The sequence below is a fragment of the Chiloscyllium plagiosum genome, chromosome 15, assembly GCF_004010195.1.
Source record: "Chiloscyllium plagiosum isolate BGI_BamShark_2017 chromosome 15, ASM401019v2, whole genome shotgun sequence".
NCBI lineage: Eukaryota > Metazoa > Chordata > Chondrichthyes > Orectolobiformes > Hemiscylliidae > Chiloscyllium > Chiloscyllium plagiosum.
Genome location: NC_057724.1, coordinates 1,938,453 through 1,958,906, shown reverse-complemented (window position 1 = coordinate 1,958,906; position 20,454 = coordinate 1,938,453). Strand labels below are relative to the sequence as shown.

The 20,454-nt window shown below is 42.7% G+C and overlaps 1 protein-coding gene across 2 annotated transcripts in view; it reads left to right on the top strand.

The window, feature by feature from the left end:
• dnaaf6 (dynein axonemal assembly factor 6) overlaps positions 1 to 20,454 on the top strand; it is a 63,786-nt gene that overhangs the window by 31,160 nt on the left and 12,172 nt on the right. For both annotated transcript variants that reach the window (XM_043704279.1, XM_043704280.1), the window contains exon 4: positions 13,939 to 14,044. In XM_043704279.1, the coding sequence (XP_043560214.1) occupies positions 13,939 to 14,044 (106 nt within the window). The remainder of the gene's footprint in view (positions 1 to 13,938; positions 14,045 to 20,454) is intronic.

The following is a 20,454-nucleotide window of genomic DNA, read 5'->3' as shown; positions in this document are numbered from 1 at the left end:
CCCCCCCCCATCTGATTACTGGCTGAACTTGACAACATTCAAATAGCAATCTTGCATGGGGAGTAAAAAAAGTGTACAGTCACTTGCAATCATTTTGCGAAATCACCTGCATTGTGTGTTTTAATTGTGGAGAGAGTCAACCTGTATTGGTTGCATGATAGTTTGGTACAGGCAGGCTCACCTGCATTAATCTGATGTCGCGATAAAGGTGAATTTCTATACATGTTAATAGAGGCTTAAAGACAACAAAGGGATCACTGTTAACAAGACAAGAGAATCTACACACAAGAGAATCTAGTTTTGCTTTGAGCTGAAGCAGATATGATCATCTGTCAACTGGAAACTCGGTGTTTTTAGTGAGGTGGTAAAGCCACCAAAGTCCCTGAGGACGGTAGAGCTGTGCTCTCATTACAGAAAGATGATTAGTTTAACCTGAGAGTCACCAATACTCAGATGAGGGAAGAGGTTGAGAGGGCAAGAACTTCATGGTAATTTCAGCCAGTGTGGCAATTAAATCCAACTGTTTCGCAAAGCAGCCGTTTAGCCGTGTGATAAAGCATTGAAAACTTCATGACTTAGACACTACAATACCTCCTGCTATAGGAAAGCTGTTACAAAAAACAGAAATTGCTAGAAAAGCTCAGCAAGTCTAGCAGCATGTGTGGAGAGAAATCAAAGTTAACACTTCAGGTCGAGGGACCCTGCCTCGGAGAGAAGGGATCATATACTTTCTATGTTCTCTGACTCTATAGCTCTAAATGTGCAGCACATTTAACAGATTGTTACTGTTTTTCTCACAACAATCCAAAAAAATATCCCGATACAAGCATTAAAAGTTGTCCCAAGAGGATCATGATACACTGGAATTTATTATTTTGCAATGTAAGTCTCTCAGAGGCAAGACTTGGAGGGATTTCACATATCAAACTCCATAACATCAGGACCTGTGTGTGACAATCACCTTTTAGAGTTTTGATGAAATGCAATGTTCAAACTGCAATATATGAGTAAAGAGCATTTGATGTGTTTTCATTGAAATTGCTGCCTCCTGTGTGAAATTTTCTTTGTTGATTAACCATCATTTTAACTGAAATAACTGCATGCTGTGATGTAGGAAAGAAAGGAGCAATGATTTGTACTGTAATGCAAACTCCTTGAAGCGAGCAGAGAATGTATTGTGTGCTTTAAATTAAAAGTAAATCCCATGGCTAAGTCAAACATGAGTAGCTGCATAATGAAAATGCCAAAGTCCTTTCATTGTAGCTGTTTAATATTGCTTTGCAACCACCCTAACTCAAGGATCCAGGTCCTTTGCACATCAACAGAGGTCACGTTTTTATCAATCATGGACTTGATTATCTAGCCATTGGAAAATCCATTTCTGCAGCATTGGTGGGAGTTGTAATTGGGGAAACTATAAAAACTCTGTAGCAGAATGTAAGGAATTGCCCTGCAAATTACAGGTTCCAATGGTCAGTTCCCCAGTAGTTGGAATCCTCTGGAAGGTACTCATTTAAATCTGAGGAGTTCCACTATAAACTGTAACCATACACCCCCCCCCCCCTCCTCCAGAAAAGCAAGTATCTCACCAAGTGTCAAACCCAAAACTGTCCTTCCTCCCTCCCTCATGACCTGATTGCAACTCTCCTCCCAGTATCCAACATTTCTCTGACCGCCACCCCCAACTCACTCATAGCTGACAACCCCACTCCTCCCAACTGGAACCCGACACTGTCTGTCCACCGGAGCCTAATATTGTGCCCCACCCCACACCCTCCATAACTCCCAAGGAATCCAACACCCTTGCTCCACCAGAGTCAATTTTCCCACTCATTCTGACCTTCTGTACCTCCACCCAGCTGGTGCCCTAAAACATGACACCCTACCCCTTGACACCCTATCCTCCTGCTACTCTAATATCAGATTCTCCTTACAAATTTCCCCTCCACAGAGCTGTAAACAGGGTTAACTCAATATGATTACAGACTGCTGTGAAAAAGGTGGACATGTTTTACTTTCTCTTACTGTCCTGTCTGACAAGAAACCAGTCAGATTTAAAGTACTGTGGTCAAGTGACGATGGGGTAAAACTTGGATATTCTAAATTGACTCATCAGCTGGAAAAATCAGGCCCAAGACAAAATGAGCCAAACTAAATTAAACAGCAGCCATCCGAAAATGGCTACAGAGAACAGAGGAAACTAAGATCAAAGAGATAACAAAGATTCAAAGGGAACCCGTTACAAGCATCCTGAGGGTTGAGCAATGTAGAACTGTTGCTCAGACATTCTGGCATCTTGACTGTCTGAGTATGTGCAGTTTACGCCTCCTGGCATGGCAACAGTTTTGGTACGGCCCCATTGGATGGTTTTAACCTAGCTCATGACTGCATTGGCCAAAGGAGTGAGGGGAGACAAGAATGCAGATCTGGAAGCTACTCCCACAATGAAGACTCACACTGGTCCAGCAGCAGAACTCCGACCAACTAAAAAGAGAGAGGGAGAGAAGATCCACCCTGACCGCTGCAAGACCCAACGTTGTGGAAGACAGCCAACCCTACATCAAAGAGAAATCCCCTCCACTACCACCTGATGAAGGAGTGTCGCTCCGAAAGCTAGTGTGCTTCCAATTAAACCTGTTGGACGATAACCTGGTGTTGTGTGATTTTTAACTTCAAAGAGGAAAGGGATTCCAATGGTCTTGCTTGATCATGTAAAGCTTTGCAGCCAATATCCTTTCTCAGATAGGGTCAGATAAAACACAACTATTGTGGGAATTTGGGAAATGTTTATATAGTATTTGAAGAAGGAACTTTTTTTAATAAAATCAAGTTGAACTGCAAATTCTGCACCTGCCTCACTAACAAGAGCACTTGGGTAAAGTATTTTTAATAAATAAACTGGTTGAAACACAGACAGCATTGGTGTTTCTGGGTGGCTTTTGATTCAAAGTTTTTGTACAACAGCCGAAGTCAAACCTCACCAACTTGGAACTCTTGTACATCCAGCCTGAGCCTGATTTAAGAGGACTGCTGCCTCACCTGACAGCCAGGATTTAAGTGGCTGAAAGAGGGTGAAACCTTGCGACCAGTGATTGGACCTAAACCAAGTGCTTGTAATGTGAGGAGGACAAACAGCCAGAGTTAGTACAGGGTTGGGGACCATAAAAAATGAAACCTAACATAGGCTATTACAGGGTTAGAATCCCGCAGAAAACCAAGACAAGGGAGCCAAACACAGGGTCAGAGGATCCACTAGGCAAAAAGCCAGATAAAGGGGTTGAAGCCACTGCGTTGCAGAGAAGCTCGAGTTGGGTCAGGGATCCATGAGGTAAGAGATACTGAAAAGGTTTGGGAATCCAGAGTCTCAAAGAAATGAAAAAGCGGCCAATGTAGGGTCAAAGGCCCATGAAAGAGAGAGCAGTAAATTAAAAGAAAACAGTAGGAGAAATGGCATAATGCCCAGAGTGGGAGGTAAGAAAGTACCAGAATAAGAAGTGACCCAGGTAGGTTGTTCGTTGCAGTGAATAAAAATTGGATCCGGAACCCACAGGACAGAAATGATGGAGGTGGCGTGGAAAGCTGAAGGGAAGCATGGTTTAAACTTCAGCAAGACTATAATGCATGGAGTAGCTGAGAGGTAGAGAATTGGAGAAGGTGAAATTAAGTAATGAACTGGAGGAAGTGAAGCAGGAACTGGAGAAAGTAAGAGTCAATGCAGCAGAGCAGGAGCGGAAGAACCAGGTGAACATGGTTTACTTGGGACAGTTTTAGATCCAGTGTGATAGATAGATACATAGATAGGAGGAACAGCACACAGTCAGTGATAGGGAAGCAGCCCTAAAAGCTGTGGTTGAGCTGACTGAGAAACACAAAAGCTTGCCGATTGTGCACTGTCCTATACAAGGCAGACAGAGAGAAAAGAGTCTGCACTGTAGCTTATTTGAAATGCCGGCCGAGATTGAAACATTCACTTCTCAACTTTCTGTGCAAAACTTTCTGTGCACATTTCGGGACAATAGAATCAGACGGGGACAGCAATTATGGGAAAGACGAGAAGGAAATGGAAGAACAAACCCATTGCTACCTGAGAGTAACAAAGAATTGTTACCACCAGCACCCTTTCTGGAGGGAGTAGTATCTTCAGCAACCCCAGGTTCTCACCCTACTTCAACTAAGCCACTGACCACAATCTGTCAGAAAAGTAATCTCAATTAATTATACAATCCCATTTACGATAGTGCAATTGGCCGAGACAGCAAAAATAATCCCCGTGTTTGAGATCACAGCTGACCCCCATGTTTTTGATACTATCCAGCAACAAAGAGTTGTCTATGTCGAGGAAGTAAAATTAATGTTGATGTGCCTGAGCCCTATGATCCATTCTGCCATCCCCAATCTTCAGAATGTGGGAGGAAGGAAGTTGCAAGCCACAAAAATGGCAATCCTAGCATCAGTGGGATATGATAGAGGGGACGCTTTGGAGGGACTAAATAAATGTAGGCAACGAAGAGAGAGCATGCGACTGTGTTTGCTAGGTGCCTGTGGACACAATCCTCAGGATTTTCAGTGACCTAAATTGAATGTCACACATGTCACTGAGGCAGCGAGGAAAGTCTGCAAAAACTTTGATTCACGCTTAGACAACACCCGTTCGGGAGCAGAAAAAATCCCACTGTTCGATTACAATTCAAATGCATTTGGCATAAGGTTCGTAGCAGTTTATCAGCAGCACATAACCCTGACTCCAAAAGTCTGTGAGTATCCAGTAGAACAGTGATATGCAGGATGGCCTGGCCTTGGGAGAAAGACAGAAAGTGAGGTCTGCAGATGCTGGAGATCAAAGTTGAAACTTTATTGCTGGAACAGCACAGCAGGTCAGGCAGCATCCAGGGAACAGGAGATTCGACGTTTCGGGCACAGGCCCTTTTTCCTGAACTGCTGTGCTGTTCCAGCAATAAAGTTTCAACTTGGGAGAAAGACATTCATGAACGTGAATGCCTTTCTCAGAAGGTACCCCAAATCAAACAAGAAAAAATGCACCCAATAAGTGACCCAAATTCTAGTCCTGTGTGGAGGAATAAAAGGGACGACTAAAGTAGTGGGAGTTATTATTGAAGCTATTCACCGCCATATGTCTTTCCCCTGCTGTGAGAGAGGGATCAGCTGCATGGAGGTCAAGGCAGGAACCACCATTGTAAGGGGAATGCTACAATTCGCTTCACAAGGGACTGCAGGCTACATAGGCAATTAGCACTGCACCAGAGCCAGGCTTAAAACCCCTGTCCATGCTACTGGAAGGGTCAGAGAGATGAGCAGCAGTTCATTTGGTGAGGAGTGAGATTATGCAGCCAAATTTAGTGGAAGAAATCTCACCATTTAACTCCTTATACCCTCAGTTAGATATACTCTCCGAAGCATGATAGAGGTGCGTCTCTCCTCAGTGTGACAGTGTAGGATGGCCCCTGGTAGATGGTGAGGTGGAATACTGTGCAGTTGAGTTGTAATGGAATACAGAAGAAATCCAGAACAACACTGAACACATCCTGAGATCTTTATAATTCTTGGCGGACCAATAGAAAATTCCTAGTGAATTAATTGGACACAGGAGGGGACAGAGACAGCTCTTTAGAAGTTAAACTGGGAGACATAGTCTGCCATCACCCACCTGTGTTGATTACTCTCCATACAGACATCGAGCACATTTTAAGCTTAGACCTTATAAGGCAAACACACGAGCTCAATTAGAGATTATGATGGACACATGTACACAATTTGTACCATGGAGAAATTGTGGATTAGACGTGTGAAAATGACTAAGGACCCAACAGCACAGGCAATTCTGATGGAGCACAAAAGCACATTTGCCAGTCACACACACGACTGTGGTCATATAGAGGGCGAGGTAGTGATAGAGGATTGGACGCAAAGCCACAAAAGCAATAGACTTACACCAGCAAGCAGAGTGAGAGGTGGCCAAGGTCATTAGCAGCTTGTAAAAGCAAGGAGTCCAATGCCCTGTAATGTCTGTGAATAACTCACCAGTTAATATGACTGCTAAAGAAACCAGACAGCTCTTGGCAGTTCACAATCAGTTACAGGGAACTAAATAAAACCACCCCAGTCACAGCACCAACAGTAGCAACTAACTCTGAATCTTTGATGAGACAGGCCTCATGGTCAAAATATTTCACCATACTGGACAATAATAATAGATTGTGGTCCACTCCACTGACACTGCCAATATAAATTGACCTTCACATTTCAGGGCCAGCAAATCATATGGACCTGCTTTCTCCAGGGTTTTTGCAATTCATCGTCAATATTTCATTAGAGACTAGATTTTTTCTATAAATAAACTTACTGAAAAAGGATTTTAGGTATTTTATTAAATTACAAAATAATATGACAACTTTGTTTTCTATTATTGACATTATATTATAAACTACTACTCTACTCCACAGACTACAGAAACTACAGAGTCACAGAGTCATAGAGATGTACACCACAGAAACAGACCCTTCGGTCCAGCCCATCCATGCCGACCAGATGTCCCAACCCAATCTCGTCCCACCTGCCAGCACCCATGCCATATCCCTCCAAACCCTTCCTATTCATATACCATCCAAATGCCTTTTAAATGTTGCAATTGTACCAGTCTCCGCCACTTCCTCTGGCAGCTCATTCCATACACGTACCACCCTCTGTGTGGAAATGTTGCCCCTTAGGTCTCTTTTATATCTTTCCCCTCTCACCCTAAACCTATGCCCTCTATTTCTGGACTCCCCGACCCCAGGGAAAAAAACTTTGTCTATTTATCCTATCCATGACCCTCATAATTTTGTAAACCTCTATAAGGTCACCCCTCAGCCTCCGGCATTCCAGGGAAAACAGCCCTAGCCTGTTCAGCCTCTCCCCATAGCTCAAATCCTCCAACCCTGGCAATATCCTTGTAAATCCTTTCTGAATCCTTTCAAGTTTCACAATGTCTTTCCGATAGGAAGGAGACCAGAATTGCATACAATATTCCAACAGTGGCCTAACCAATGTCCTGTACAGCTGTAACATGACCTCCCAACTCCTATACTCAATACTCTGACCAATAAAGGAAAGCATACCAAAGGCCTTCTTCACTATCCTATCTACCAGAAACTCCACTTTCAAGGAGCTATGAACCTGCGTTCCAATGTCTCTTTGTTCAGCAACACTCCCTAGGACTTTACCATTAAGTGTATAAGTCCTGCAAAGATTTGCTTTCCCAAAATGTAGCACATAGCATTTATCTGAATTAAACTCCATCTGCCACTTGGCCCATCTGGTCCAGATCCTGTTGTAATCTGAGGTAACCCACTTCGCTGTCCACTACACCTCCAATTCTGGTGTCACCTGCAAACTTACTAACTGTACCTCTTAGGCTCGCATCCAAATCATTTATGTAAATGACAAAGTAGAGGACCCAGCACTGATCCTGGTGGCACTCCACTGGTCACAGGCCTCCAGTCTGAAAAACAACTCTCCACCACCACCCTCTGTTTCTACCTTTGAGCCAGTTCTGTATCCAAATGGCTAGTTCTCCCTGTTGCACCAATTGTTCAGGACTGGTGCTAAGTAGTTCCAAGGGTCAGGAAATAACTATTTTTAACAAATTGGACAGTGAAGGGAGGGTGAGTGCCCACTTTGTTTGAGCTCTGATACAGAGCTCAGCAAAGCAGATCTACTGGGCCACCACCATCTTGAATCCCCATCCATTAGAGACTAGTTAAAGTTCCAGAGATGTCTATCCAACTGACTGTTGTTACAGTATGTAGATGATCTCCTCCTGCAGACAGCGACAAGGGCCAAACATTTGACCTTGTTAAATGAACTGTTAACCCTCCTCACCACCCTGGGGCTAAAAGTTAACCCCAAGAAGACACAGATCATAAGGTCCCTCATACCTCATACGACCCTCAAGACCCTGAGGAACAGAAGAGAGAACCTCCCCCCAAAAAAAATCACCACCAGTAAGAAAATTTGTAGATGGATCCTCTATGATGGACACCGAAAGACAGGATGTGCCTCTAATAGAATTAGCACTGAAGCTTAGCTAACGCGGACAGTCACTCTGAAAATTTTCTCCCACTAGCAGACATACACTCAGATTGCATGTATGTCTACACCAATTTAACTGAATTCCTGCCATGTAGAAAGTTAGAGAATTCTTTTCTGCAGATAGGAAATCATGACCATATGCACGTCTACTCAAATTTATTTTCCAAACTGCCCAAATTCATGATTAAGATTAGAGCCTTCCCCACTGGGAACATAATCGCAGACTAATTGGCTAGCAAGATACTCACAAAAGAGAACCATGGCAGCCCATCATTCCGGAACAAATAGATGCCAAACCATGGTACAGGCTCAGACTGCAACACTGGGTTAAAACATGTACAGGAGGAAATGATGCCTGCCTCCTGTAGCAAGTGGGAGGGACAGGTTAAGCACTCAGGACAGACATGTTCTCAAAGATGGATGGTACTTGGCACTGGTTCTGGATGAGGAGAAAGTGAGGTCTGCAGATGCTGGAGATCAAAGTTGAAACTTTATTGCTGGAACAGCACAGCAGGTCAGGCAGCATCCAGGGAACAGGAGATTCGACGTTTCGGGCACAGGCCCTTCTTCAGGAATGGCCATTCCTGAAGAAGGGCCATTCCTGAAGAAGGGCCTGTGCCCGAAACGTCGAATCTCCTGTTCCCTGGATGCTGCCTGACCTGCGGTGCTGTTCCAGCAATAAAGTTTCAACTGGTTCTGGATGAAAATCAAGTGACATATCAAAGCCACGATGCCCTGGATCATCAGGGAAGGAAGCTACAACTGACAGAATTAAGGAATTGTGTTGGGGTTAGATAGAGGAAAAGACATAAAACATTATGTTGAAAATTGTCTCATCTGCAATCCAGACAAGTATGCCAGTAAAGGAGAGTTAAGGTATATTAGGACAGTTGGAAGACTGTGTTGTTCCATTAGATGATGTCAGCTCCTTACCATCATGTATAAGTGTATCCTGATCATTGTAGACATTTTTAATAAATAGATAGGAGTATTTCCCTTTCGAATGAACACCGATCGGGTTGCAGCGGATATAGTAACTCAACATGTTTTTACTAGATGAGGTCTTCCCTGAAGTATTGTTTTGAACCAGAAAACCCATTTCACAGCTTAGGAAATGCAGGAGCTGATGAATGTACTTGGTGTTAGCCAGAGGTTCCAAAACAACTACAATCGTCAATCCAGTAGGATTGTAGAAATTGGAACCTTGAAGGAATATTGTGAAAGTCCAGTAAAGCATTCAACTTGGAAAGTAATTTTGCCCATTGACCTCATGCTCATAAGGAATTCACCTTCCAGTTCAATTGGATTCACCCTGTACTAAGGACTGGACTTAACGGAGCCACAAGAAAATTGTGAAAATTGTATTAAAAAAGGTACAAGCTGCACATAAAGCAGCAACCATCATAATGGAAAAAGGAAAAAGTAGATCAAGGAGTAATTTGATGAGAAGCTGAACCTGGTAGAGTATGATGTAGGGCATTAGGTGATGTCACAAATTTCTAGCCAGGAACATTCCTGTCCTCCAGATACTCAGGTCCCCACTTGCTGATGGACAAGGCCAACTTCTTCATGCTCAGAATTTTGCTGGATAAAGGAAAAACTGGAACCATATTAATCAGCCCAAAACTACAGCCAGTAACACCATGCGCATCTAGGCTAACTAGGGAAAGTGGCCTTTAACCTGAGTCCTGATCCAGAGCCCCATACCAGTCATTGATTCAGACCCAGTCCTAAATCCTGAACAAGGACCAGCTCCAGTTACCATTGCTGGGCCAATCCTATAGACTGACCCTCCTGAGGCCTCACTTTCAGGAACTGAACTATAGCTGGCCGCAACAATTCTGGCCAGAAGAGGCAGGGACTCTGCATGTAACAGCCCTGAAGTGAAAACAATGGTTCGGGACAGTACACCCAACAAACTGTCCTGGGTGGCGGTTGTATTCCAGAGACATAGACAACCCCATTACGAAGGCAGTCATTTTGACGTTTCTACCAAGTCAAGGTGGAAGAGCAAGTCCCCGGAAGCCAGAGCTCTCCCATCTGGGCAGGTGACCCAATTCATTCACACACGTACTTGCACTCGCATGCATGTGCATACACCCAAATGCATGTATATGTACACACACACACTTGCATACCCCTCCACCCCCATCATCATCATTTTCATAATTTGGCTGTTTTCATCTCATTGTCTAAATATTAGTCATCCGGACCTCCAACCCCCTTCTGAACCCCCATTTTGGATTAATAGATGTCAGGCCTGGGTGAGGATTGACACAATGCAATTGATTGGCAAAAGGGGAATTTGGAGAATTCAGTCAAAGCATACTTTGGGACGCCTTTGACTGACCATCAGCCAAGACTAGACTGAGTTACAAATTGTCTCCACAAGTGGAGAAGGGTCAGAGATATTATATATCTGCCCACCCCTCCGACCTATCAGTATCACCACCACCACCACCCCACCCCCACCTGCACCTACCTATCTCCTTCCCAGCTCCCTACCCCCCACCCCCACCCTCACTCTCCTGTTTATCTCTCAGCTCCCCCCCTACCCTCTACCCTGATTAAGAACTTATGCCCGAAATGTTGACTGTCCTGATCCTCGGATGCTGGCCGACCTGCTTTGCTCTTCCAGCGCAGCACAGATAAGGATAATAACAATGTCATCTTGATCTCCTCTCCAGGATGATGCCTATTCATCTTCATTTTGGGATAGATTGCCAGGATACGATTATTGAAAGCCTTAATTAGGCAAGAGTACACATATCCCTGCTATGTGTGGTTTGCTCACTGGATGCAGGCAGATGTGAAGATGGTATTTTGTGGGTCCCAACAAATCCATGACATTACAGTGTAACAACCAGAGGATTGTGTAGAAAGACAAATGGAGCTCAGTTTATTGCTACCTAAGCACAGATGCCACAAGTGATTAGTGGGGTCTTTCCACAAAAGGATACACAGAAATGTGCTGTTTGGCTATTTAATCAAAGGAAGGGCTGGAAATGTGGCAATGGTGACCGAGGATAGTAATGTGGGAAAATTATGTTCTGTGCGAAATTTGAAATGGACCAAAACCAGAAGTCAATGCAAATTCACTATAACGCGATTGACAAATTGGGGATGCTGTTTCTTAAGCACGAAGTTTTAAAATGTGTGTTTGCGGTATTGCTATTACATTTCCAACACTTTAAGTGCTGTTTCTAAAGCACGATTTTTCTGCAATGCTGGGTTGCACAAGAATGCAACCATTGCTTTAAAGAAGAACTGATTGTATTACCAGTGGTGTTAGATATATGCAGAACCCAGCTGACAGAATACTGCCCTCACTAACTTCAGAAATTATATTGGATTTGTGCCATTGGCTATTAGGATGGAAAATGGATGGACAATAGGGGTGGGCAGACCCAAGCTAACTGGGGCTTGGTGAAAGAAATACGTTGAATGATTTGGTAACAGCTCACAGAGCAGGAGTGTTCATAGTCAACACCATTGATTTGGGTCATTCAGCTAATAAGCTCAGACTTTTAACCAAGAAAGTTCCATAGACTTTGGATAAAATTTATTTGGACAGTTGCAAAGATGCCAAGGGGGAGAATAAAAGAAAATCAAACCGACCAAGATCTAGTAATGGTGGTAGAAGGGCATGTTAGGACCATAAAAAAGATCATCTGGGGAAAGGTAGATGATGACATTAGGCAGCAGATTAGGACCAAGTGTAGCATCAATGGCCAGTGGATAATCAAACAGTTGAGCAAGAACATTGAGGAGGCTAAGCAAGGACAGGTCCCGAGCAGAAAGAACACTTATTCTGTGGGAAGAGATGCTCCAGTAATCCAATTATAACAACTGACAGGTTTAATGACAATCTTAAGGGGATCCAGGAAAGGCCATGGGGATGGCTCTGAGGATTCTGATCCTAACGCTAAACCAAAATGAGTTACAAGTCTTCAAGTTGGAAAACTTTGGCATTATCCGAGATGGAATATACTTAGAATACAACAGCACCCTTCCCTACACTGGCCCTACTTCAACTCTCTTCAACTCTCTTGGCCTCCTTTCCTCTATCTTTTTGTTGACTCTCACTTGCTTGAAATGCCTCAAGGTGTATTATATTTAAATTCATTGACCTAAGATAGATTCCCCTCCTCAAACTCCCTGTCACTCTCTGAAAGTTTCACCAGCTTTAAGTTGACTCCCAAAAGTACTTCTTCTGTAATTCAGACCATCCTGTTTACACCACTCCTCACTTCCCTTTTATCCTCTAGCTCTAAGCAGAACAGAGTTGTTCCTTTCAAGGGATCCTGGTCGTAACTCAATACAATATTCAATCCCACCCTCCTTCTCTCCACAAAGACAGCTAGCATCTGAGAGCATCAAGCTAGAATATAAGCTTTCATTGTTCAGATTTTTGATTACAGGAGTTGGGATACTATGTTGAGATTGTATAGGATGTTGGTGAGGCGTTTTCTGGAGTACCGTGTGCAGTTCTGATCACCTTGTTATAGGAGGGATATTATTAAACTGAAGAGGGTTCAGAAAAGATTTACTAGAATTTTATAAGGAATGTAGGGTTTGAACTACACAAGCAGACTGGTAAGGCTGGGAGTTTTTGCACTGGAGAGTAGGAGGTTGAGGGGTGACATTATTGAGGTTTATAAAATCATGAGGGGCATAGATGTGGTGAATGGCAAGAGTCTTTTCCCGGGGGTGGAGGAAGTTCAAAACTAAGGCACATATTTTCAAGGTGAGAGGAATAAGACTTAAAAAGGACATCAGGGCAACTTTTTTACACAGAGAGTGGACTGTACTTTTTTACACAGAAAGTGGTGAATGCAAGTACAGTTGCAACGTCTAAAAGACATTTGGATAAATCCATGAATAGGAAAGATTGAAAGGGATATAGGCCAAGCTGAGACAGGTTGGACTAATTTAATTTGGGAACATGACCGGCATGGATTGGTTGGATGAAAGGGTCTATTTCCATGCTATATAACTCTATGACCAGAAACAAACTTTCATGCTTCTGTTGCTAAATTAACAACCACAAGCATGGGTTTCCCAATGTGGAGTGTGCACAGATTTGTAGCATTGGAGTGTGATAGGTTTTTTCAGAAACAAGAGTGGCGGCAGAATTATGCTGTCATTGACTTGCAGGGCTTTAAGTTCCAACACTAATACAATGGGAAGAATGCATAATTACCATCACTCATCATCTACACTTACGTGATGCAACCCTAATACCCACCGAGTGCTTGAGTTGTACAAATGCAGGTTTGGATCCTTAGTGTGTTCTAAATAAAACAATGGCAAGGATGTCCTGCAATAGGGAGGAGCAATCATTGACCAGTCATTGAGTGATACAATGTAAGTGCAGGTGTCAATTGAGGACAGGTTGCGTGGGATAAAGTAATTGAGGTATTTGAGCTTTGGGCTGTATTGCCAACATTCACTTCTGAAATAACTTCACAAAGTTCAGTATCCCATCATTAAATCACCCTTTATTTACACATGCATAGAACATGGCACTGACCCAGCTAGCACAGAGTTGGCTTCTGTTTGTATCTGTCAGGTGTGACTCCCTAACTGGAATAGGTTAACAGTCCCAATCAGGGAACTCGTATTTCCTGAGATGCACCTGGCTGACCTCATTCCAATCACAACAACTTCAACTGACATGAGAGTAATGTACATTTGGGAACAGCAATGCTTCAATGTTTTCAGGAGAGGAGATTTAAAAGATGCAGAACAATTAAATGTAACAGATTCTCAACATTAACCAACTTCAGCTGTTAAGGTGGAGAAAGAAAGCCATGTAATATCTGATAGTCTTCACACTCTCTTTAATAGATTTCAAGCCTGAAAAACCTTCAGACCCCAAACGGATCTGGTCAGAGGATGATGTGCCTGAGGGGTCAGAGTTTGAGGATATCTGGGATCCAAGAAAACAGCCTGAGTAAGTAATTGAGGTATTTGAGCTGTGGGCTTTTGTATAACAGAGAGCGTACAGTTTGCTTCATGTGATACAATAACATATCAATATTAAGACCCAACATTCAAAGCATTCCCTCACATTCCTTTGACATAGAACAATAGAAGTTATGAGCAGGAGTAGGCTATTCAACTCCTCGATCCTACTCCACCATTCAGTATGATTATGGTTGATCAAGGAGCTCAATATTCTAATCCTGCCCTCCCCTCCATCCCTTTAGCCACAAGAACCATACCTTCTTGAAAACACAATGTTTTGGTCTCAGCCACTTTATGTAGTAGTGAATTCCACAGGCTCACTACTCTCTGAGTGAAGAAACTTCTCATTTCACTCCTAAAAGATTTACCACTTATCCTTAAACAATGACCTCTGGTTCAGGACCTCCCAAACATTGGGAATAATTTTCCTTTTTCTAATCTGTCTAATCCTGTCCAAATTTTGTATGTTTCTATGAGATTCCCCTCAGTCTTCTAAATACAATCCTAACCTACTAAATCTCTCCTTATCCATCAGTCCTGCCATCCCAGAAGTCAATTTGGTAAACCTTTGCTGTACTTGGTCTTATAGCCAGAGTATCCTTTCTCAGATAAGGAGACCAAAACTGCACACAATATTCCAGATGGGGCCTCACCAATACTCTACGTAATTGCAGTAAAACATCTGTGGGCGGCACGGTGGCACAGTGGTTAGCACTGCTGCCTCACAGCGCCAGAGACCCGGGTTCAATTCCCGCCTCAGGCGACTGACTGTGTGGAGTTTGCACGTTCTCCCCGTGTCTGCGTGGGTTTCCTCCGGGTGCTCCGGTTTCCTCCCACAATCCAAAGATGTGCAGGTCAGGTGAATTGGCCATACTAAATTGCCCGTAGTGTTAGGTAAGGGGTAAATGTAGGGGTATGGGTGGGTTGCGCTTCGGCGGGGCGGTGTGGACTTGTTGGGCTGAAGGGCCTGTTTCCACACTGTAAGTAATCTAATCTAATCTAAAAAATCCTTGTTCCTCTACTTGAATCCTCTCGCTAAGATGGCCAGGGATCAGTGCTCCCGTGCACTGTTATTCATCATTTATACAAATGATTTGGATGAGAATTCAGGAGGACTGGTTAGCAATTTTATGGATGACACCAGTATTGTAGTGGTACAGTGGATAGTTTATCAGGGATTACAGCGAGATCATGATCAACTGGACCATTCGGCCGAGAAACGGCAGATGGAGTTTAATTTAGATAAATGCAAGTTGTTGTATTTTGGTACATCAGATTAGATTAGATTAGATTACAGTGTGGAAACAGGCCCTTCGGCCCAACAAGTCCACACCGACCCGCCGAAGCGAAACCCACCCATACCCCTAAATTTACCCCTTACCTAACACTACGGGCAATTTAGCATGGCCAATTCACCTGACCCTGCACATCTTTGTGACTGTGGGAGGAATCCGGAGCACCCAGAGGAAACCCACGCAGACACGGGGAGAACGTGCAAACTCCACACAGTCAGTCGCCTGAGGCGGGAATTGAACCCGGGTCTCTGACGCTGTGAGGCAGCAGTGCTAACCACTGTGCCACCGTGCCGCCCACGACGTACACAGTTAATGACAGAGCCCAGTTGAGTGTTGTGGAACAAAAAAATCAAGGGTTACAGTTTCATAGATCCTTGAAAGTGGAGTCACATTTAGACAGAGTGGTGAGGAAGGCTTTCAGCATGCTTGCTGAAAGAACACTGAGTTGAACAGAACACTGAGTATAGGAGTTGGGATGTCTTGTTGCAGCTGTACAAATAAGTCCACATGTGGAGCACTGCATGCAGTTCTGGTCACCTTACTACAGAAAGGATATTATTAAACTAGAAACAGTGCAGACAAGATTTAATAGGGTGCTACCTGGACTGGAAGGTTTGAGTTATAAGGAGAGGCTGGATAGACTGAGATTTTTTCCCTGGAGCTGAGGAGTCTGAGGGCTGACCTTATAGAAGTCTCTAAAGTAATGCAAAGCATAGAAAAGGTAGATTTCCAACAACTTTTCCCATGGTAGGGGAGTCTAAACTAGAGGTACGTGAGAAGGAAGAGATACAAAAGGGTCCGGAGGGGCAATTTTTTTTCACACTGACGGTGGCAAGTACTACAAGAGCTGCAGTGTTGAAGGCAAGTAAGATGTTGTCTTTTAAGAAAGATTTAGACAAGTACATGGATGGGATAGGTATAGAGGCATATGGACCAAGCGTACGCACATGGCACAACATTAATTGTGAATATTGGGTGGCATGGACAAGGTATGCTGAAGCCTCTTTCCCCCTGTGACGGTGATTTCTAAGTTCACTCTGATAAAATTATTGATAATGAATTCTAGTATCTTTCCTATTAGCAATGTCAGATTCACTGGTTTATAATTCCCTGTTTTCTCCCTACCTTCCTTTTTAAGTAGTGGAGTTACATTAGTTACCTTTCAGTTTGTAGGAATTTTCCAGAGTCTATCAAATCTTGAAAGGTGACCATCAATGCATCTACTGTTTCTAGGGCCACTTGTTGAAGTGCTTTTGGATGTAGGTTATCAGACCTTGGGAATTTATCAGCCTTTAATCATGCAGAGATCTCTCTGTTCAACAGCACTACTCTTTTCCTTAAAGTAATCTCTGAGTGTCCATAGAAGTTCATATTCACAGTTCTGGCCTATAAATATATTATACCTGGTGATTATAAGACAAAAAGCTCATTTCAGCCAGATTAAAATCTTGTATTACGTAGCAACTGTTCCTATAGGCCTTATATATTATCCATTTTATCACAGTGCCCAACATAGGTATGTGAAAACACCATTGAGCTCCTTGAACCAATCATGACTCATCTGTAACCAGATACCATGTATCCTTGTTAACCCAATATTTTCAACATTTTTAGCTTGCCAACGTCTATCAGTTTTGGATTTAGAAAAGATTCGAGGGATTGGGCTTGTTCTCCTAGGAGTAGAGAAGGTTAAGAGGTGACCTTATTGCAATATTCAAAATTATGAACAATTTTGACGGGGTAAAGAAGGATATTCTATTTCCAGTAGTTATATGTCAGTAACTAGGGGGTCACAATTTCAAGATTGTCAGCAAGAGACCTAGGAATGCTAGGGAGAAACTTCTTGAGAGTTATTCGAATTTGGAATGCATTGCCTGGGAGTGGTGGAGGCAGAATCCATAGGAGATTTCAAAAGAGAGCTAGATATATATTTGAAAGGGATGAAGTTAGAAGCTACAGAGATGGGGCTGGAGAGTGGAAGTAGCTGGGTAGCTCTTTCAGGAGGTGCTACAGATGTGATGGGTGGGATGACCTCCTTCTGTCCAATAAAATTGTATGATCCTGTGATGTTTAACATTATCAGTATCATCAGCTAATTACAGCAGTTAGTTCCAAACTTCTCTCACTCTGCACATATTTGAATGTTTTCAAATTTAATTCCCAAAAGTGTTTGGCTCTAATTTGTAAGCTATGTCATCTCATTTATTTATCTATGAAGAAAAGTGGGATAGACTGGGTTTGTTTTCACTGGAATGCAGGAAGTTGAGGGACGACCTGATATAAGTTTATAAGGTTGCGAATGGCATAGATAGAGTATGAAGCTTTTTCCCAGGGTGGAGGGATCAATTACTAGGAGACAAGGATTCAAGGTGTGGGGTTGGAGGTTTGAAAGAGATGGGCAAGGCAGGTTTTTCACACAAAGAGTGGTGAGTGCCTGGAACACAGTGCCAGAGGAGATGGTGGAAGCAGACAAAAAAGCAGTATTTAAGAAACACCTGGACAAATACATGAATAGGAAGGGAATAGAGGGATACGGATCCTGCAAGTGAAGACAGTTTTGGTTTAGAAGGGGAAACTGTTGGCACAGGCTGGGAGGCCAAAGGGTCTGCTCCTGAGCTGTATTGTTCTTTGTTCTTTGTCCTACACTCCTCAACGAGCAAAAATAATTTATCTCTATCTGTCCTGCTAATTCTATTTAATAACTTGAAAACTTTGAAGTAATCTTCACTTAATCTTCTAAATTAGGCATGACCTACAAAACGAGGCTTCAACAAAGTCAAAACTCCTCAGTTTAGGAAAATCCACATAAAGCTGTCCATATATAAAAATCGATTTGAAATACAAATTTTCTCAAGAGTCTAGCCTTGAGGACATTCTCAGCAAGCTTCCTCCTCCTGAATACTAGGTTGCTCGATCAGTGCTGAGTGTCTTCGAATGGGTAGTCACAGCACCCTAATAGGACATCAAGACTAATTGTGGATTTTATCTCCTGAGCTGAAAAGTCAAGATTATGTGTGATGGGCTTAATGCTATTTGAAGTATAAACACTCTGATTTCCTAAAATCCTCTGGTTGTAATGTCTAAATCTATCATTGAAGATAAAGCTTCTTAACCTCTAGTCATGTTTCATGACAAAGACTATGAGAGAAATGTTCTATTTCCAATAAATCTCGTACACAGACCTTGTGAAATTGACACGTTTGTTTATTTCACGATATCTAAGAGGTCAATGACTGCTCAGCTCAGAATGGCCGCTCAGTATTGACGAGTCATAACCTCTCTGCTCAATTACAGGTGTATACAGTTTATGAAAGGTTACAAATGGCTGATTCTTGATTATAGAACAATACAGGTCTAACTACAATCGATAGTTTAACAATAATAAAAGGCTAACAATACTACTGGTCTAACAACATTGATTAATAGAACAATGGTAACAGGAGGCTGACAATGTTACTCGTCTAAGAACATGGATTAGTTGAACAATTGAAACTGATCAAGTAGCGTCCTGTTCATAGTGGTAAATGGTCAGTGACTATCAATATTAAATTGTTTGGTGATATCTTGTCTGCAGGGGTACTGTTTAGCTGGAGCTCTCATGAAGAGAGAGACCCCTCGGAGGGACTTATCAGTGGGTGGGAAGGTATAACAGCATGGTCAGTAAAGGAATCCAATTAGCGGGCCATTTAACTAACGTATTTCCTCCGGTCAGGGAAATGGTGCTCACAGTCAATTCCTGTGAATAGCTGTCAGCAATTTAGCTAACATGTCTCCTCTAGTCAGGGAACATGGCTTCCACAATCAAAATGGTTTCCTTTCTCCCACAAGTACCTTATTAAAGGTGAAAGTTTCAAATATCATAACTGTTCTTCAGTCTAGGTATGTATAATTGTAATTATACCATATAGTAGCTCTGGAAGGTATCCACTTATCATCTTCAACTCGGCAATCAATGCTAATGTATGCTTTTAATTCACCTGACAGCTTTTTGAAAACCTTTTCATTCCAATATAGTGAAGTTTTAGCACAAATAATATTTTTCAAATAATCATTATCCCCACTAGTTTGCTATCTTTAACTAATTCCATCTCACTCCCATGCCAACCCTATCCCATTCCTTCCATCCCTCATAACCAGTCCAATTTATTGTTCTAATATACCACACATGTTATTTTTTGAGAGAATATAAATGGGCATGAAAGTTAGACTGCTTTGCAACTTAAAGAAACCAGGTGCTCCACATTGTTGAGCTATGTGATGCAACATTGATTTAGGGAAGCAGTAAGAGGGAGAATTCCAGACTGGGCAGCATACAGAATCTTTCCAGTTAAGGGGAATTCCGCCTGACAACAGCTCAGTTGTGCTGCAGAATGTTAAAAAGTTATGAATGTCAGGAAAAAGCCTGCACACTGAAAGCATCCATTCCCTGCCTCTCTTGCTCCTAGTGAAAAGAAAAACAGAAAACCCAAGGAAGCATAAAGCAAAGGATTATAATATGATCATCACCTTACGGACAACAATGTGTCATCACTGTAAAAGTCAAAAGAACTATGAGAAAAATAACTTTACAACTTAGGGTCTGATCTTTTAATCCTCAGTATTTTATTTACTCTGCCTGTAGTCCTTTGCAATCTGTCATATCTCTGTTAAAATGTCTGTCTTTTGTCTGTTTTAACCATGTATGAATTAATAGAATCCCTACAGTGTGGAAGCAGGCCATTCAGCCCAACAAATTCACTGAGGCACCATGCTGCCCATTGAGTATGAGAGCATTTGAAGTTTTGAAGGGGGAGAGTTTAGTTTAATTGTTTACAGATTAATTGTTTACAATAAATAAAGTTCTTTTGCTGCTACTGACAAAGCCTATCGTGAATTACACATCGATGCCGTGGGGTTGGAGGGTCCCGAGGCAGAAGATGAGGTGTTCTTCCTGCAAGCGTTGGGTGATAAGGGAATGGCGATGGAGGAGGACCTGCATCTCCTCGGCAGAGTGGGAGAGGAAGTTGAAGTTTTTGGCCACGGGGCAGTGAGATTAGTTGGTGCTGGTGTCCCAGAGATGTTCTCTGAAGCACTCTGTGAGTAGGTGTCCTGTTTCCGACAC